Source organism: Rhinolophus sinicus, chromosome 3 (assembly GCF_057876585.1).
Source record: "Rhinolophus sinicus isolate RSI-liver-muscle chromosome 3, RSI-T2T, whole genome shotgun sequence".
In the NCBI taxonomy this organism is placed as follows: domain Eukaryota; kingdom Metazoa; phylum Chordata; class Mammalia; order Chiroptera; family Rhinolophidae; genus Rhinolophus; species Rhinolophus sinicus.
The window spans coordinates 160,188,662-160,208,596 of NC_142503.1; the positions used below are offsets into that span (position 1 = coordinate 160,188,662).

The 19,935-nt window shown below is 37.1% G+C and overlaps 1 protein-coding gene across 6 annotated transcripts in view; it reads right to left on the reverse strand.

Annotated features, from left to right (window-relative positions):
• Window positions 1–1,491: 1,491 nt before the first annotated feature.
• The window catches only part of L2HGDH (L-2-hydroxyglutarate dehydrogenase), a 38,569-nt gene continuing 20,125 nt past the window's right edge, over window positions 1,492–19,935 (reverse strand). For 3 of the 6 annotated variants that reach the window (XM_019725653.3, XM_074327493.2, XM_074327494.2), the window contains 5 exons: window positions 19,701–19,735; window positions 13,545–13,712; window positions 12,455–12,612; window positions 11,185–11,316; window positions 1,492–3,559 (listed from right to left, as the gene is read on the reverse strand). In XM_019725653.3, coding sequence (XP_019581212.1) covers window positions 3,364–3,559; window positions 11,185–11,316; window positions 12,455–12,612; window positions 13,545–13,712; window positions 19,701–19,735 — 689 coding nt within the window. In that variant the 3' untranslated portion in view covers window positions 1,492–3,363. The remainder of the gene's footprint in view (window positions 3,560–11,184; window positions 11,317–12,454; window positions 12,613–13,544; window positions 13,713–19,700; window positions 19,736–19,935) is intronic. The other 3 variants (XM_074327492.2, XM_074327490.2, XM_019725654.3) reach the window with 3 other exon arrangements.

Sequence of the window (19,935 nt, forward strand, 5' to 3'; positions counted from 1 at the left end):
TTTTAAACCATATGAATGTTGTACTTATTCTGAACATTAAAAGTCATTTTTTAAATGAAAAATTTCTAACCTCATTATAAGCACCTGCTTCAAGTGTTAAAAATGGAAATATTAAACACAATGATACTGTAAGAGGAAGGGCCTATGCTATATAACAAAAGGCTCAATCAAATTTGAGTTAAAATTAATATGCTATCTGTTGTGCGGGAGACCCTGCTCGCTGCGCCATTTGTCATGCGGGGCGGCCTGCGGGGTCTCTGGTCCCGCTCCCCACATAAGAATGCAGGATACGGTGAGGCCAACAAGGAACACCCACGGAGCCATAGGTAGGGGAGTCATACCACCACGGTCTCACTGGAGGCTGGGCCCAGCGGACGTCGACCTGCCGTCCGCTTTTCCGCCAACCGACCGACCAACAACTCTTCTCCACTCTCTCCTCTGTTCCTCTCTCTCGGCTCTCCTCTTCCGCTCTCTTCGGCTCTGCTCTTCCGCTCTCTCCGGCTCTGCTCGGCTCCTGGGCAATCCTCGGCAGTCGCAGCAGTTATACCAGTGGCCAATTGGCTAACCGGCCACAGCCGACGGCCAATCAGCCACAGCCGAAGGCCATTCACCACCCGAGCCAGCACCCCTTCACGTGAGGCTGAGAGCCTGTAAACTACTCTCTGGGGCTCTGTCCCCACACTATCATAGTAATACTTTGATAGTAATTTTGTCTTTTTAGAATTTAGAATGTCTTTTGGGAGATAACTTGAATGACCCAAACACATCTCAAATTTTAAAAGGCAGTTGAAATTTTACCGCTATTCTCCCACTGAAAACATTCTGGAGAAGGACTTACTCAACATTTCTCCCATTTACTCTCTACTTCCTCAATTTATTTAAAGCTACAAGTGCTGCCAGTCAGTAGCAAACCAAAGCAACACCACAGGAAACAATAAATGTTGTTGTCACTCACTTTCATGGTTCGTTGATGTAGCTAACTTTGCTTCTTATAGTCCACCTACCAGAAAGAAGTTGGGGCAGGTACTCAGATAATTTGCCCTGTAATAGGAGGCTCATGCCCAGATGACAGACCCCCTGTAAAAGATAGCATACCAAAAATGTTTTCCCTAGAACTGTAATTTTTAAAGAAATTCCAAAAGATTTATTTATTAGACTCCTCTCACCCTGAAAAGCAGTGTGTTTATATGGTATATACCTTATGCTACAGAACAGAAATAATGTTCCTTGGTGCTCTGGGGTATGATGACAACACTGAGGTCAGCCAGATATTGCCACCACTACCAGATGGAAAGCCATTTTTGTAAGTGGGGAAGAGCTCCATTTTTCACCCAAAATCTCAAATTATTCTATGTCATTTTTATACACAAATACAGATTTTTTTTAAAGATTGGCTGCTATCTAAAGCCTTGATAGTTCAAGTTTTACATCCCAAAACTTTATTTGAATCAGTTTTTATGAAACTAAAAATTATGTTCACAACACCAAGGCTCATCAAAATATTTTTAATAGTAATATACATTTTCTTCTCTCAGAAATACACAAAACTTTAAAAAATTGTATCAGTATCACACAACAAAACCCTACTGACATAAATACAAAATGTTTTACACAAACAGAGTAACCTACACATTCAAAACACTTTCAATAATTTTTTCACTTGTATGTTTTGGGGGTATAGTACAGACCCACATAGAATGAGGGTTGCTTTAATTAAGACAATTATTTTTGTAATTTCAGTCTTTCACAGCTTAGTGTATATACAATCTTACTGTTGACGAAATAGAGAATTGTAATATTTTCCGTCTCTTAGTAATCTTGTAATGGAACAGAAAAATATCCTGTGTCACATTTCTTGGAGGAATCAGCTGTTATGAAGAACCATTAGGGCTTGTTTCTTCTGTGAATGGTTTCTGAAGGCTTTCAGAATGCTCACCCAAGTTTTGAATAATTGCCTAGTCTATTTACTTGGGATATGTTACTTCTTGAACATGAGCTGATGATGTGTTGCCTTTCCAATTAGTGGATGAGGTAGCTCACTCAATGTAATCACCGAGGCTTGAAGTGAAAAGGAAGAAAACAGAAAAATGTTTCCTATCAACCAAAATGCATATCCTTCTAACTCATCCATCACACAGCTTTGGAGTGATAAGAGGAAAGAAAAAATGAAGAGTGGAAGATTAATTCTGACAGAGTATACATGAGGGAATGGATGAAAATGTCTCATCTAAATAGTGGTTCTGTAATAAAAGTTTCCCCTATCAGTAGGCTGCCATATTTTCATTTATATTTCTATTTTCCAACTTTCTGAATCGCAAGAATATTTTCAACAGATACCATACACTTATATACAGTATGGCACTGGCCAGCAATTTCAAATACTCATGAAGTACACATGAATGTAAGGCACTTTTGCGGTTACAGTGAACGCCTCCAAGTTAGGTATTTTCCAAAAGTGAAGAAATATCCTCATAAAAGTTTGTAGGATCCCTGAAAAACCACGTAGGCATGAATCATTAAGTAATCTTGGCCAACATTTGAGAAACTTGGTGTAACTAAAGAACAGAGACATAAGAGGTAAATAATTTTTTAAATTATAGAGTTCTGTATATCAGTACCAGGATTCTAAAATTGCTCTCATAAAAACCTGTCAATTCTAAGTTCTTTTATTTTCTTAACCACAGAAAACTGACGAGTTGGCAACAACCATTCATAGTGTACTGCTGTTTAGATTTAGCGACAATACCACACCAAGTCTGTATATAAAGAGATTGTGAATAAAAAAGGCTTTGAGTTTCTCTGCAAAGTTAATTCTTAAAAATATTATAGCTAAGATAGAATTTTATTCAAACTACTTAAAAATGTGAAACTTCAAGTATTTTTTAATGAAGAATTTTAAATTCCCAAATACAAATACTGTTGCTCTAAATAATGTGAGCTTTTCTATGATTCTTCGAAACTAAAAGGTTTGCAATTTACAGGATATTTTCTTGTCTACGAGAGACAAAAAAGCTTAGATATTATAAAGCCAAAAAGTTAAGGGAATAAGCAATTTTTTATGCCATCATTCCCCCAAACTGTAAAAGAGTCAAATCTCTAGACCATGGCTGGTGAGACCAGGTCATTAACAAAGTCAGGGATTCAGGACAGATACAACTGTACCTTTCCCCTTTATTCATAAAGTATAAGAACATGGACTTTAAAAATATTATTATTTCTATGTTGCACCATTTTAACAATTCAGTGGTTATCTAAATGAGATCTCTAAAAATGATATTTTCAAGCCTATTTTTCTTAAAATTAAAGAATGCTTCATGTTGCTGAATGTGGAGATTAAAATGCATACCTAGCTCCTTTCACTATTTACAATTTAAATCTTTGTTGCACTTCATCTGCAATCATTCCCGAAATTGCAAGGGAAGACGTAGCAGCAGGGGAAGGTGCATTTCTCACATGAAGAATGCGATTTCCAATTACTCCAACTCCTCCATCAAATACAAAATCTTCCACCAGATTTCCATCTCTATCCAGGGCTTGGGCTCTTACTCCAGCTGGACCTCTGCAAAACCAAGAGTGACAGTCAACTGACTGGAAGATAGGACACTTCACAAGTCAGTAGTCTCAAAGTATTCTTAAAGCAATAAAGTCTTTATTCTTCTGAATGCCCAGTCATGTGGAAATCCAACAGGTTTGTGTTTAGCCAAAGGCTGTCAGTTGTAGCCAGTAAAACTTATATCCTCAACCTAGAGTGTAATACCTGCCACATAGCAGTGCCAATAAATGCTTATCAAATGAATACACAAATGGGTAAGCTAGGTGTAAATATCTGCTCTTTCCCAAAGTAACAGATAAATTTGTATTTAATTAGAATAGATGTATTTTTTATTTAAATTTATAAAATGAATTTATTATAAAATCAATGGGAATAATAAAGCTCTTCTGGTTAATACAAAGCAATGAAAGCAGGATTTTCATGTTACAGAATTGTATTTGTGTGTGTGTATGTGTGTGTGTGTTTTGTTTTGATAACACACTAATAAAATTTATGGAGAAAAATATTTTCAAATGGCAGCAAGTTCATGTCTTGTAGTTTGTTTTTATTTTTAATAGTTTAGCCTTGAATATCAGGATAACTTTCAATTAACTAAAGAGATGACAGGAAAAGCATAAAAATGAATTAACTTGGCAGCATGTTAATACATAAGAGCCTTTACTATTAAAAGTTATGTTTTATAACACTTGAGTGTACAAATGAGATTTAAAAAAATTTTTTAAATAGTTTAAAATTTTACAGATGAAATTTAAATAAAATATTTTTGGTTTCCAAAAGCACCTTCATTGAAACTGTTCAAGAAAACCCAATTTGAAAATAGCTGCCTTATACACACCACTGGCACTCAAGAAATCAGGCAACAATATTAAATATTTTTATTGATTCTGGGCCAGTGCAGATACACACTTGAGGAAGATACAAAGAACAATATGAGAGCACGGCCCTCTAAGACTTCAGTCTGGCTGAGAAGAGATAATGATATAATAGGTATTATTTGCCAACTGCTTATTCTGTGCTAGGCATTCTCTCATTTAATCCTCACAACTCTAAGTGGCTGATACAGTTTATATTTAACAGCAAAGAAACACAGAGTGATTAAGTAACTTGCCTGAAGTTACACAGCAATACTCTTCATTTGTAGAAAGGTAAATAAGGATTACAAGAAGGGTGAAAGGTTCTATGAGAAAGCTGAGTAATCTGCTCTACAGACTCATGCAGGGAATTTGGACAAGAGACTTTTGGGCTGTAAGGATTTCTGAGTAAGATCAGATATAACACTTAGAACACAAGATAGAATGGGAGGGAAGCTGAACTTTCTTAGAGTAAGGATACATTAACAGTGTATCAGTCAGTGTGTGGTCCATTTTGTACATTCTGTATTTGTAGCTTATCTCAATTCATCAAAACAGCATTTCTCCCTTTTTCTTGTACAATGCGCTGCTTCTGTTGAGAGCATCTCTATGGGTTTCTTATCCCTCTCTTATCTGGCTGAAGGCCAACATATAGAGGACACACAGTGGCTTGACCATCCACTGACATTGAGTGTTCAAAGTAAAACTACTCTTTCTACAGAGGTTTAGTTAGCACATTCCCCTTACTCCTAAAACAAATAGAAGCTAATACTGATTAACTACAGTTAAAATGTGTCTATTTATTTTGCTTACAAACACCAATTATGTTCTCAATTTCCCTATATTCCTGCCAAAGTGCTCCAGACCTATAATCCAAATTGTAAAATAACAATATACAATGTTAATTTTTTCTAAGGATCTCACTTTAGTTCAAACTAAAGTAACTATTTAATATGAAATGTTTAAACTATCAAACTCTTCATATTCCCTACTCAGCACTTAATGCAAATTCAGGGTTTTTCTTTGCATTTTTACATATAGGCATCCCCCCTCAGAATACCTCAGTTTGAGATGAGTATTATAATTTGAAATTTCAGGTAAGATTAACCATAAATGTCTTGCGGGCCAGGACAGCATCTTGTACAACACCCCTCCTTCACCACCATGTCTAGATTTGTGCCTTGTACATAGTAAGGCCAGATACTTTTAATTTTTTAACTTCTAATTTTTAAAAATTCCATTTTAATAGTCAAAAGAACAAATGATTCAGCAAATTTGATATTTATGAAGTCAGCTACATTTAATTGTTTACTGTTATTTGTAGCCAATGTATTTTACTATATTTGTAGCTAAATTTAATGGGAATGTACATCCTAGACCCTTAAGTACGTCCAGAAACAACAGCTGAATATCTAACTAATGGCATTAATTCATTTGAGAAGCATTTTTATTTATTATTTTACTATTCTGCGGCAGGCATTATCCTGTGGGCTGGGAAACAGCTATGACCCGCTATACCTGACACCTTTGGCCAGGTGCAAACAGGTCAATTTGGTATTTTATAAAACTCACCATGGGATCTACTGTTAATCTAAAAGTAGAAGTTCACATGAGCATATTTAAATTGGGAATGGTGGAAGGGGAAAGTAAACAAATCATCTTATATCCAAACAATAAGGAAGGGTATTTTGGCTACTAATCTTCAACTTAATTGGATTTTGACAAGATTTTTCTATATTCAATTTTTGAATTTTGTTGAGAATTTGGTTTAGGGTCTAGGACATTGTCAGCTTTTGTAAATGTTTTCTAAGGGCTTGAATAACACAAGTATCCTGTAATGGGGTGGAGGAATTCTATAAATCCAATAAATCAAGTGCTATTCAAATGTTAGATATTTTGTCAGCTTGATCTCTTCTATCAATAGTTATGTCTTAAAATCACCCACCACAATTATGGATTTATTGATTTCTGCTAGCAGTTATATCAGTTTTTGTTCTCTGTATTTCATATTATATGCAACAAGTTTATGGTGACCCTCTTTATTTCTAACAATAATTTTTCCCTTATGGTGTATTTTATCTGACATGAATCCAGTTCTCATCTTTCTTCTAATAAGCATCTGCCTAGCACATAAATGGATTTTTTAAATTTAACCTGACAATCTCCATCTTAACCATTAAGTACATTTACATTTATTGTAATTATTGATATGTTTGACTTCTACCATGTCAGTGTATGCTATTTAACTTGATTTTTTGGGGGTTTTCTCACCTCCTTTCCTGACTTACTGACTTTTCTATATATATTTTTTTCTTTCCTCCTTTACCTGATTTAGAAGTTATATGATGCTTCCATTCTTGTATTTAGTTTTATTTATTCAGATGGGACTCATCCTGAATTTTATGTCTTTTTTCCTCTGAAACTTCCACGAGATGTAGGCTGGAATCTTCTAATTTTTTAGTCCATGTCTTTTAATTTCCACATGATGCATCTTTTATCTTATAACATTGTTCTCTAAATTCTTCAGATTTAACTTTCAATTTACTGATTTTCTCTTAAGGTCTAAGCAGCTAACTTAGTCATTTGAGTTTTAAAATTTAAGAACTATATTATTCATTTTTAGAAATTCTAATTAGTGTGTTTCCAAATTTGCCTAGGGTTTTTTTTTTCTTTGCCTTATTCTTTTTCATGTTTTCCACTCCTGTTTGTTTTCAATTCACTAGAGTATATTTACTTTATGGTTTCTAAAATTACTCTTACCCAAAATTGTGAGGGGTCTAATTCTGGTATTTATTTTATCTGCTTACTCTCACTTACGCTGCTCTGCAACTTTTGATGGTGACTTTCTGTTCAGCAGGGAATACTGCAAGGATTGGGTTGAGGTTTTGTTCCTCCACACAGAGGTTTTACATTTGCTTCTATCAGGTGCTCCAGGGGTATTACCATTTTGGGAATACTTTTTTTTTTAATGGAATTTTTTAACATGTACAAAAATAAAACGAATAGTATAACAAACTCCCATGTATGTATTACCAAGCTTCAATAATAAGCAACACACATCCAATCTTGTTTCATCTAAATACCCACTCACTGTCCACCTCTCTCCACTGGATTATTTTAGAGCAAATCCCAGATGGCATATCATTTCACTTCAATGTATACTTCTTTAAAAAAGATTCTTCAAAATACTAATAATACAAAACCAATAATTGCTTAATATCAATAATATTCAGTCTGTGGTCAAATTACTCTGATTTTCACTTTCTCTTTCTCTAATCTGTTTAAAGTGAGTGAGGGAGAAGTGGTTAGTTTGAAGCAAGATAGTAACAAGTCTGGAACTACTTTTTAAATTAATTTCTTAGCTTAAGGTTCCTAGATCAAGCTGGTGGTATAAATTCACACTCGAAGCACTTGTGAGAACAGGCCCAGGGTTTTAGATTTTTAGGAGCTTCCATCCCCTTTCCCTCAGGACCAGGACAAACAAAATTCCTTAACATTTCCTGGTGCCAAGGGGAATTTTTTCCCCAAGACTCCCTTTTCACTGAGAGTATAGCCCATCAAGAGTCCCTGGCTTTACACAGGGGTCTCAGTTCCAACTTTTTACCTTGTACAGACCTAAGGCCTCCTTTCCAGCACTTGAGTGAAAACTAAAATAAAAGGCCCTTTTATATCTTGTTTTGTGTGGTGGGTAGTACTTAATTTGCATTGTTTAATTGCACATAAATCACTTATCACTTAAAAATAGAACTCAGTTACATTTACATCAAAACCAACAAATCTTTCCTATCCCCCCAGGACAGCATTAGCATCAATTCCTCTTAGTACCTAGCTTTTCAATTTCCTCCTCGTTTTTTTGCTCCTGGGATGCCACTTACTTTCCTGCACTCTCAGCTATACGCATTTCAAAGGATTTTTATTATCTCTTCTCCAGGCTCTCTCAGTATTTCGTAGTGTGAGGGTTACTAAATTCTCTGGACCAGTGGTTCTTGACCAAGGGAGATTTTGCCCCCTAGAGGACATGTGGCAATGTCTGGACACTTGTGTTTGTCATAACTAGGGAAGTACTGCTGGCACCTAGTCAGTAGAGGCCAGGGATGCTAGGTATACTACAATGAACTGGACAGTCTCCCACAACAATGAATTATTTGGCCCCAAATGTCGACAGTACGAAGACTGAAAAACTGTGATCTAGGTCACCTTGACTGTAGGAATATTTGGCTTTCACCTTTGCATTTCACAATGACAGAGAATAGTCTTTAGCTATCACTCATGATGAAAACATCTTGCCTAAAAATTTACCCTAGAATTCCCCAAATAAGAAATTTTCAAAGTGAAGAGTGGGAAAAGGGGGGATCTTGGCACATATGTCTTCATCTTTTATATCTTTACAATGTTAACAGAAAGAAACTGCTGTTAGATTACCATGCCAAAATTAATCACAGAACTGAAGGACTTTAGAGCTAAAATTAAGAACCTTCGAGATCATGATTTAACAATGGGAAGTTTGTACACCTAATGCATATATTTGACAGATTATAACTTTACATTCCAATCTAATGTTCACCAGGAAGTTATTGCCCAAGACGCCCTGGCTAGGCAATGAAAAGTCAAGCTGGATGCGCTTTGTGGTTACTGCGATTCAAGGACACCATCCTGAGTTAAATATCCCACTAAAAGTTATGGTTTGATTCTCTTTTACTATCTAGAACTGCTTAATGAGCTTCTGCCTCAATATTAATGATAGAGTATTTATGCTTTTACTATAGTGGGTTGCAAGATCGCCAAGTCTTGGACTTCAAAATGTGGGAAAGTCTATTGATCTTTTCATTATTATTATTATTATTTAATATTTCAGGCATATAATAAAGTACAGAGAACAACATAATGAACACCTATTTTCTTACCAAACAGCTTAAGAAATAAAGCATTATAGATATGATAATAGCCCCCTGTGGAACTCTGAATCCCATTCCCTTCTCTCCCCAGAGGTAAATACTCTCCCGAATTAGGTGTTTATTACTATACTTGTTTTAATTTTCACATTACATATGCAATCCATAAATAATATATGGTATTGTTTAAACTTATATAAATCGTATCAAACATATCTTCTATAACCTCTTTTCTATTAGTGATAATTTCCTGCATATAATAGCTGCAGGAATGGCGTAAAAGGGAAGGAGTAAATAGAATTGCTAAATGTGTTCAGCTTCTCTGTCTCCAAAGCGGAACTCATTTGTAATTGGATTTAATTTGTCCCCAAATGCACCTGCCTACAGTGCTGTGTACCTTTCTCTACTACACGCTAATGAAACTGGTAACTGAAATGCACACCCTTACACTGAGAGACATAGGAAGTGTTCACCAAAACTCACAAGCCCCAAGTCCAGTTCTACCATATGAAATCCACTGGTCTACAGTGTTCCTCAGGCTCCTAGAATGGGTGGTAATTGAATATGGGTAGTGAATTCACTGCAACTATTTATACACAGAATTCACTATCCCTACCTATTGTGTTTTCCAAGGAATACTAATAGCAGTAACAGACACCAGATTTGACCAACCTATTTTCAGACAGAAAACATAACTAGTCTGCTAGAGCAGACCACTGGAAACCTAAAAGCCTTTATTGATTGATTGAGTGAAAAAAAATAAAGCCTAGATATTTTTATCCCTTCCACTTCAGAAGGTAAGTAGACGAATGAGAGAGATCAGAGTAAAGACATTAGCTGGGTTTTAATAGTTCTTCTAAGGATTCAAAAAAGCTGGTCTAAGAATGATACATTAGAGTCAGATTTAGACCAGGATGTGCCCCCAAGGAAGACAGCTGACATGATTATTGCTCTCTTCCCAGATGCAGAGTCAAACTGCTGACATTTTACACAAAGCAAGTTCAGCAGCTATTACTGAGGCAATGCTTAGTTCTCTAGAGATTCATGAGACGGATTCATGGAGGGGGAATACCTCAAAGTACACTGCTGATTAGGTCTAACAAATATAATAGCTTGTTCAGGGAAAAAGGTGAACACCCTAAAAATATCACCAAGGAGAAAAGGAAATAGGCTTGGGTAGTACTTAGATCAAGTCCAGAAAGCCTTTTAATAAGAAAAAGAATTGTTTTAAGTAATACTTCCTTTGCCCCACTTCCTTGTTATTCCAGTAATAAGGACTCAGACTGATGGTTACCACACTACTTGCCACTTCTGTCTTGCAAGTGAAGTCCCTGAGTGGAGTAAGACCCAAGAAAGAACAAGAGTGGTAGAGAAGAAGCAAGTGAAGATGTCAGGTATAGGATGTGTGTTTCTAAATGGTTTTAAGAATCAACCAAAATAGAATGTTTTAATGTGTTTATTACCTAATTAGTTGACAAGGTGATCACTGATCTTATATAGAATTAAAGTCAAAAGGTTTTGGAATCACAGGGGGCAGAGGCCAGGGAGATTTTTAAAATGTCGAGCAAGTTGTATTTATCATGAGTGATAGCTAGACACAAAAGCAAAGGAGGCATCACAATAGGGCTACGATGGAGATTTCAGCAAGGTAGTTTGTAAGGTAGTCTAGATAATTAGAAATGGACCTAATTCAAGCACTAAGAGCCATGATGCGTCAAGGCCCAATACATGCACTGCAAAGGGAACGTATCAACTTGTTGGAAAGAGAGCACACAAAGATTCAGTGGACACACTGACTGAAAATGTGCTGAAGAATCACCAAGTCAGACCCACCTTGCAAGTTCACCTAGGTCATGACTGTATGGACAATCCTATGGCTTTTCCTTACCTCATTATATCACTGATGGTAATTTCAGGGATAAACTTTTGAAGGTACTTCACTGTTACACTGAGAAAACAGGCTTTATACATTTCATTGACTCCATAGGACAAATTCTGGAACACCAGTTTAGTCAAACCACTGAAAACAAAGAAAATAAAATCTCTATGAGAAAACGAAATTCTTTATTACTGTAAAACACCTTTACAACTATTAGAGTTGGGTGGGGAGGGGGGCATTACAGAAATCTAGGCAAAGTCAGGAAAACCACAAATCAAAAGAAAATCAACTTTTGGCCAATATAAGAAGGAAATTTCATCAAAGGACTACCTTCCAAACTCCAAAGGTAAACACCTTTCAAACTCAAATTCCCGGGGAATGCTGGTTTCAAATAGGATTTTATAAAGCCTGCCAACACAGCAAGGTTTTCTAATACAAACGTTACATGCTTTCAAAACACACCTAAAAGGCATTAACAGATATTTAAACCTGGGCATTAAAGAAGTGAGACATTTACCCTACTTTTCTTTAGTCAACTGGAGGTAAGATACTCTACTAGTGATTGTCACGTGAGGCTCTGATGAGTCTGAGTGTGTGTGTGTGTGTGTGTGTGTGTGTGTGTGTGTGTGTGTTTACTAGCACACATGCTGGGGAAACCCCATTCTAAACCTTCTGTTTCAGAATCTGTGGGAGGTGAAACTCAAGTACATCTTAAAAAGCTTTCTAGTAATTTTGATGTGAAACCCACTGGAGAGAAACATTGCTAAAAGGACACCCAAAAATACCTCACTGAGTTCTTACAAGAGTAAAGAATCTGCATCCCAGGTCAACATAATAGTATTGTTAGTTTTCTACAAAAGGAAAAAACTTTAATTATCAGTAATTTCTCCAGTGGTTTTCAAAATGATGGTGACTGGCTTGAAATGATCTTATCAAAGTAAGCCATCTACTGATTTTGAGAGAAATTTCTTTCTTTCTTTTTTTTCCAAACTCAACTAGAAGGTTAGCAAAACAAGATGTGGATTGTCAGATGTGTGACGGGCTCCTGGTCTTGCTCTTTTTAACCAAGACAACAATACCCTGAATCGTCAGCATTTTCTTGAAGTAGTTAAAATATTATGCTTATTCCACAAAACTCTTAATTTGGATTAATAAAAAGAATCAATACACCAATCACAAATATGAGGATTTATCCAATAAACAGAATATCAAGAAAGATAAAATGTCTCACATTACAAATATAAGCACATAAAATCATTTGTTAAGTAAATAATGTTACCTCTTGGTAATTATATCCATACTATCTCTGGCACTGAAGTCAAAGGGTTTGTAACCCTCTCGTTTAAAGGCAAGAACTGCATTAGGCCCTAGCCAAATACTGCCATCCATCCTTGGTGTGAAGTGAACTCCTAGGAAAGGAAACCGGCTATCTGGGACCTACCGATTTAACATAGCAAAGATACTGTTAGCCCTACTTCATATTGCATTTTGGTATGCATGCAAACATTCAACTGGTAATATAAATAACTTGCTTCCCATCCATTTAACTCACATTACTTTCTTCTTTACTCAGATATACCTTTCTACTTACATGCTTCTGCCTAGAAATGCCACCCAGGAATCACTGATGCTATTGAGACTAATACACACTGTCCCATCTATTTCTCTTTCTGGGTAAAGAAAAAATAACTGTTCTATTTCAGGTTATTCCCTGCCCTCCCCCTGCCTCCTCCACCTCCCAACTAGGGATATATATGGCTGGCAAGTAAAATCAGAGCTGCCAGAAAAACACACACATTCATAGCACAGGTTTTTATAAAGCTGGAATGTATCAGGTTGAGGCAGATGAAATGGACGTTTTGGCAAGGTCAAAAATATTAAGTAGCTGAATATTGGTAATTTCATCTGGTTCAACCTAGTAGTTCCAGATGGAAGAATGAACTCTTTGTTTAAGGGCTCTGTCTTCTACACCATGAAACCACAGAGGTCACATCCCCTTTTCTGCACCTATAGGTAGTGAACTGAGAAAGAGGGTTGGGTATCTGGGCACAAAAAAAGGGAAAGTTCTCTTATGAGTGCTCCTTCCAGCAGAGAGGAAGAAGAATCAGGTCCTTTCTTGCTAGCCCTTCTCATGGTGCACTCCTGCTTTCCGCAGACATGTACTTGTGGGTAATTAAGTATAGTTGAATGACTATGATATCAGATTAAAGACTTAGGGATTTAACATAAGAGAAACAGATGGAATGCTTGCAAAAAAAAGTCCTTCAAAATATCTCTTACTTCTGACCCAGATAAAAGTTTTCGTTTCTTTGCCTTTTTGCCCACAGTCATCTCGAAAAGGGTGAGAAGGCAGAAGCATCATTACCTACCGGATAAATATTTCCTTTTACAAGATAGCATTTTTCTGGCTTCAAGAGCAGGTAATCTCCCCGGAATGGTACAATTTGAGGATCGGGATTACAGCCACTCAACTCAGAAATACGGTCTGAGTAAAGTCCTGCACAGGTCACAACATACTGACATTGAACTTCCTCTCCCTAGTGCAAAAGAAAAGAACAGTGATTTGTGGGACACTGAGAGGAGAAGAATATGTCAAGGGCAGAAACACAGATTATAGAAAAGATACTAAGGGTACAGGAATGGACTTTTTTTCTTTTTATTCCTATTAAAACAGGACATTAAATACAAGTATCAGCAAAATAAATTCTTCAGCATTTAGGTGGCAGCTAGAACCTTAGAGTAGTAGCATACAAGAGGTTGTCATCTTAAATTTTGTACTTTAAATTGAATTAGGGATATAATGGTTGACCTAGTGAAGACACGTAACAACACACACACACACACTTATTTTACTAAGATCTAGCATGGAACTTCTTAACTATTTGTTACATGAAGAAGCAAACTTCATTTAGATGGTCCCACCAATTTGGCCTCTTCCGTATTTCAGACAGCTTCTCCTGCCTTATCTATGAGTAATTATCCTGTTTCTCTCAGGTTGCTTCACACTCCAACCGTAACCCATTACCAACCAATTCTCCTTCCTGATCAATATTTACTTTGTAAACTGAGACTACTTTCAAAATCTCATTCATTCAATCCACATTCACTGAGAACACATTACAGTTAAGGTTTGCTGTAACAGCTAAAAGACTGCTAATCTTAGGCTGTTGTATTTTCTCATAAATTTTATTTTGTAATTATCATCTGCCTATTTTCAGATTTACCCTGCTGGGGTTAGTCAATGTGCCACCTTATTTCCTAAATGATTTCATTAAACCACAATTCATCACCACACTCTAATACCCATCTCTTAAACAACTAGCACCTCCTTACTCGAGGTAATTTCTTGTTCTTAGATTTTCCTCCCCAAATGACCTGTTTCTGAAGCCTCCAAGTTCTCACCTATCTCAACATTCTCTTTCTTTGCAACCTTCACTGATTCATCTTTATTCTAGCTGTGCATGCACGCTATTTTTGCTTACCTACAAAGATAAGCCTCTTTCAAGAGATATATAAGTTACACTTCTGACAAAAATCGGATGAAACCTCTTTGTTGTGAATTCAAGTGAGTTAGACTAAACCATGATAATTTTAAGACCCTTGAAATTAAATGGCTATGGAAACAAAAACAAAAATGCCTTCTTCTAAATAGGTTAACATATCTTTCCTGTTCATCTATAGTTATATACCAGAAGTACAAGAAATATTTTTATGTGGTATAAATCTACTAGTTCCTACTCTGAAAAGTCAGCAGTTCTTTTGTTCTTAGAACATAAAACGGAGATAAGCCATATGACAAATGTAAAGATAAGAGAATGTGTAGAATAGTATCAGCATGCAAATAATCTAGATGTTCTCTTTAAAAAACTCATGAAACAGTTCCAAAGAAAAATGATTAACAACTGTCATAGGTCTCTGAAATCTTTTTATGGTATATATGAAACAATAGTTAAATTCAGTAACACACTAATTTCACATCCAAAATGGAAATTTAGGTAAGCATTGAATGATACATTAGTTCAAACATACATTTCTTTAAAAACATTGCATCTCTATTGCTATTTCACAAGTGAGTCTTTTTCCCTATATGCAGTCTATAAATCTTTAGTTTGCAAATCCTCTCCCGAGAAGTTTCTTTTTAAAATCCTTTTTTTAATAAACTTATAGAAGCACAGATGTTCAATCTGATAAGCTGACTCAAAATTTTTAATTATATTATTTAACTATACTAAAGAAAAATGCCAAAATAACAGGCAACTACTATAATAACTGTGGGTGAAATAGATATTCACTGGTTCCCATAGGCCCCTACATATCCTCCATCACATGACGCCACACTGTTGAAAAATGTCCGTCAGGTCAGGGGTAAAAGCAGACTTTTAATTCTTCTTTGAATGGAGATTCGGGTTGCTTTGCCACTTGGGCCACATGACCTGGCAAATTTGATGGTAATCAAAGTGTCTGTGGCAGAGTGTGATGGTGTATGGAGACTGTAGGGTCCTGTAGGCGAATCAGAGCACAGAACTTTAGGATTTTGATGGAAAGTTATACCATCCTCTGCAGATAACAATCCTCCTTTTGGGAAACTGCTTCTGGCTTTGACTCAACACTTGACCACAGGTCACCAAGTTACCATGTGAACTACCCATTATTAACAGGGTATTGTCTGACTCACCGAGCCACAAAATTAGGTGTGTACAGCAGCAGTCTGTCATCAAGAGGAAGTAGAATACATACGATCATATAGGTCCTGTAGGCACAAATAAGTTGCAGAGGCAAGTGGCTCAAATTTCCACGACCCCTATTCCTGCTAAACTACCTCCTCCTTCTCAACTGGGACCCCTTAGGAAGTTCTCTATGATCAGCTGACCAAGGAAGAGAAAGAGAGGCCTGGTTTACAAATCGTTCTGCACAACATTCTGGCACCACTTGAAAGTGAACAGCGACAGCACCAGAGCCCCACTTAGGAGTAGCCCTGAAAGACTGTGGTGAAGAGAAATCCTCCCAGTGGGCACAACTTTGAACACTATACCTGGTTGTTTATCATACTAGTAGGAGAGATGGCTAGAAGGATGGACCTACATTGTTTCATGTGCAATAACTAATGGTTTGGCTGGATGGTCAGGAAAAGGAGCTCTGGAGAAAAGGTATGTGAATGGATCTCTCCAAACAGGTTCAGAAGGTAAAGATATTTAAGTTGCACATCAATGCTCACTGAAGAGTAACCGTGGCAGAGGAAGATTTAATCATCAATGGACAAGATGACCTGCTCTGTGGATGTCTTAGCCTCTTTCCCAGTCACCCCTGTTCTTACCGAATGGCTTCAGAAACTAAATGCTTATGGCAGTAAGGATGGAGGTGATGTGTGGCCTCAGCAACACGGACTTACTCACCAAAGCTGATGTGTCTACAGCCACTGCTGAATGCTCAATCTGCCAACAGCAGAGAGCCACAGAGCCACTGATATGAGCCCTGAACCACTTCAATAAAAAAAAAAAAAAAAAAAAAGAGGCAGCACTTAGTCCTGACTGGAATAGACACTTGCCCTGGATAAACATGTGTCTTCTCTGCCTACAATGCTTCTGCAGAAATTACCATCTGTGAACTTACAGGATGCCTTATTCAACATTATGGTATTTTACCCACAAGCATTACTTCTAATCAGTGAGCTTATTTTACAGTAAATAGAACAATAGACTCATGCTTGGGGAATTCACTGATTTTATCATTTTCCCCATCATCCTGAAGCTGCTGGGTGACAAAATGGAATGTCTTTTGAAGATTCAGTAACAGCACTAGCTGGCTGGCAACACCTTGTAGGGCTGGGGCAATGTCTTCCAGGACGCTCTAAATCAGAGACTAATATATGGTATTGTTTCTTCCATAGCCAGGATTCACAAGTCTGGAAATCAAGAGGTAGAAACAGGAGCATAGTAGCTCCTTAACAATAATCCACTAGTTTCTGCTCCTAATCTAAATTTCTGCTTCCTATCCCCACAACTTTGGGCTCCAATATCTTGGAAGTCTTAGTTCCCAAGGGATAAATGCTTCCATTAGAAAATGTGTAAAGATTCCATTATGCTACAAGTTGATACTGCCACACCTGGCCCTTTTGGGATCCTGTGCCAGTGAATCAACAGGCAGAGAGGTTTACTGTACTGAATGGGGTAACTGATCTGGACTCTCAAGGAGAAACAGAGTTGCTACCACACAGATGACTTGGGATGATAAAGAGGAGTATGTCTGGGATATACAGTTCCTGGGGTATCTCTCAGTATCCCCATAAATTGTTATAAAAGTTAATGGAAACCACTACAATCCAAAACACACAGGGCTGTTAATGGCAGAGACACTTCAGGACTGAAAGTTTGAGTTACCCCACCAAACAAGAAACCATCACCAGCTGAGAGGCTTGCCAAGGGCAAAGGGAATATGGAATGGATAGTGGAAGAATGAATTTATCAATACCAGATATGACCACATGATTGGTGACATAAATGTGGTAGTTATGAATGCAGTAGTTATGAATATTTCTTCCTTACTTTGAAATACATGTATTTGTCTATAATTATCCAATTCTACTTTTCCCTCATTGTTATAAACTGAATTGTGAGCCCCCTCAAAAAAAAATAATCTGTATGTTAAAGCCTTAACTCCCAATGTGACTGTATTTGGAGACAGAGCCTTTACGGAGGTAATTAAGGTTAAATGAGGTCACGAGAGTGAAGCCCTAATCTGATAGGACTGATGTTCTTATAAGAGAAAGAGATACCAAAGATGGCTCTCTTTCTTGCGTGCTCTCTCTCTTTGCACAGGTGCACGCAAAGAGAAGAGACCATGTGAGGACACAGTGAGAAGGCAGCCATCTACAAGCCAAGAATGCTCTCACCAGAAACAAATTCTGATGGCACCTTGATCTTAGATTTCAAACCTCCAGAAAACTGAAAAAATAAATGTCTGTTAATCAAGCCACCCAATCTCTGGTATTCTGTTATAGTGGCCCAAGAAGATTAATACACCCATCTCTGCCATTTCCTCTCTAACACAGTTTCTCAGCTTCAGTACTATTGACATTTGGGGCCGGATACCTCTTTGTTGTGGGGACCTGTCCCTCATGTTGTAGGATGTTTAGCAGCAACTCTGGCCTCTACCCACTAAACGCCAGTAGCACTGCCCCACTCCGCCAGCTGTGACAATCCAAATTATCCCCAGACACAGCCAAATGTCTTCTGGAGGGGCAAAATCATCTCCAGTTGAGAACTACTGATCTAGTATAAGATGTTCATAGTGGTGAATTTTTTATTTCAGTATTTAAGTTATAGGATCTCAAAGGGGGAGTGTGACTCACCTAGAAATGACTATCATCCAAATATGGATAATGTAGATTTCATATCTTTTTTGGAGAGTAAGCCTGTCTTCAGTTGTATGAAAGATAGTTGCACCTTGTAGGTGGAAGCATGACTTTACTACTATTTTAATTTGATAGTTAAGTGTGGTTATAAAGGGGTGTGAATGGATGCCACGTTGAAAAGCAATGGACTGCCAGGGTTTATATTGTGTCAATTCAGTTAAGCTGGGCACTATGCTTGACAGAATCCCCTTCCTTGTATGGTTCCAACTTCAAGTTGACCAAAACAGGAACTGCATATGATTTGGCAGACAGAAAGCAAGGCAGCAGCCATTATTCTCTGAAGGTCATTCTAGTCCAAGGTGGTGACAAACACCCAAGGCCAAGTGAATTACAGCTCCACATCCAGCTCTGCTTCCAAACTACTGATCCTACTGACCAACCGCTGCACTAGCCCACTACTTGGGTGTAGACATGGAGGCAAGAGCTTCCCCAGATATCCTCATGAGCTTTCCATTTGCAGTTCCACTTCAGGAGCTGGACACACTTGGCTTCTCAGACAGGTTAGATATGCCTCTGATCTTCCAACTCCCCTTCTGAAAGCTTTGCTTCCCCAGATCCTTTCATAATTGTGTAAGGCCTAATTTCCTATAATAAATCCTATTACACTCATTAATGATTCTGCTTTCCTGACTGAATTCTGATCACTCAGTAAACACACAGTGAATGCAACACTGCTATGCCATTCAGTAGTTCTTGTTTTAGACGATGTGAAGATGAAGGAAAGCAGTCCATCTCCCTCTGTACAACCTGCCCCCCCGGCCCACCCCCCGCCAAAGTCTTCTCAATAGCAGAGAGTTAATAAGTTAATGTAATAAGTAGGTAAAACAATAAAATATCTATCATATTTGCCTTAAAATTAAACACTCCAAGTGCTTATAATCATATTCTTTGCTGTGTACAATCACTATATGAATACATTTCCAAGCTGAAACGCTTCTTAGAATGAAAGCCGTTACACTGCTCTCAAAGAATTTCTCTCAGAATAACTTTACATTAGACAAATTTCATTTAATGACATAAAATACAGCATGGTGGTTAATTCAACTTTTTAATAAAGGAGAGGGAATAAAAATAGATAAAATAGATGGAAGTAGTTTTGCTTAAGAATCTTTACCTTTGTGTTCCTTATAACAACTGGATATTTCATCCCTGAAAAAAAAGAATTAGTGAAACATTTATTTTTAGTAAAAGAAGGCCTATATTATTTTAAATAATTTTCTTCTGTCACAACCATGATTGTTCCCCACATTTTTTTTAAATTAAAGTTATTGGGGTGACAATGGTTAGTAAAGTTACATAGATTTTAGGTGTACAATTCTGTATTACATCATCTATATATCACATTGTGT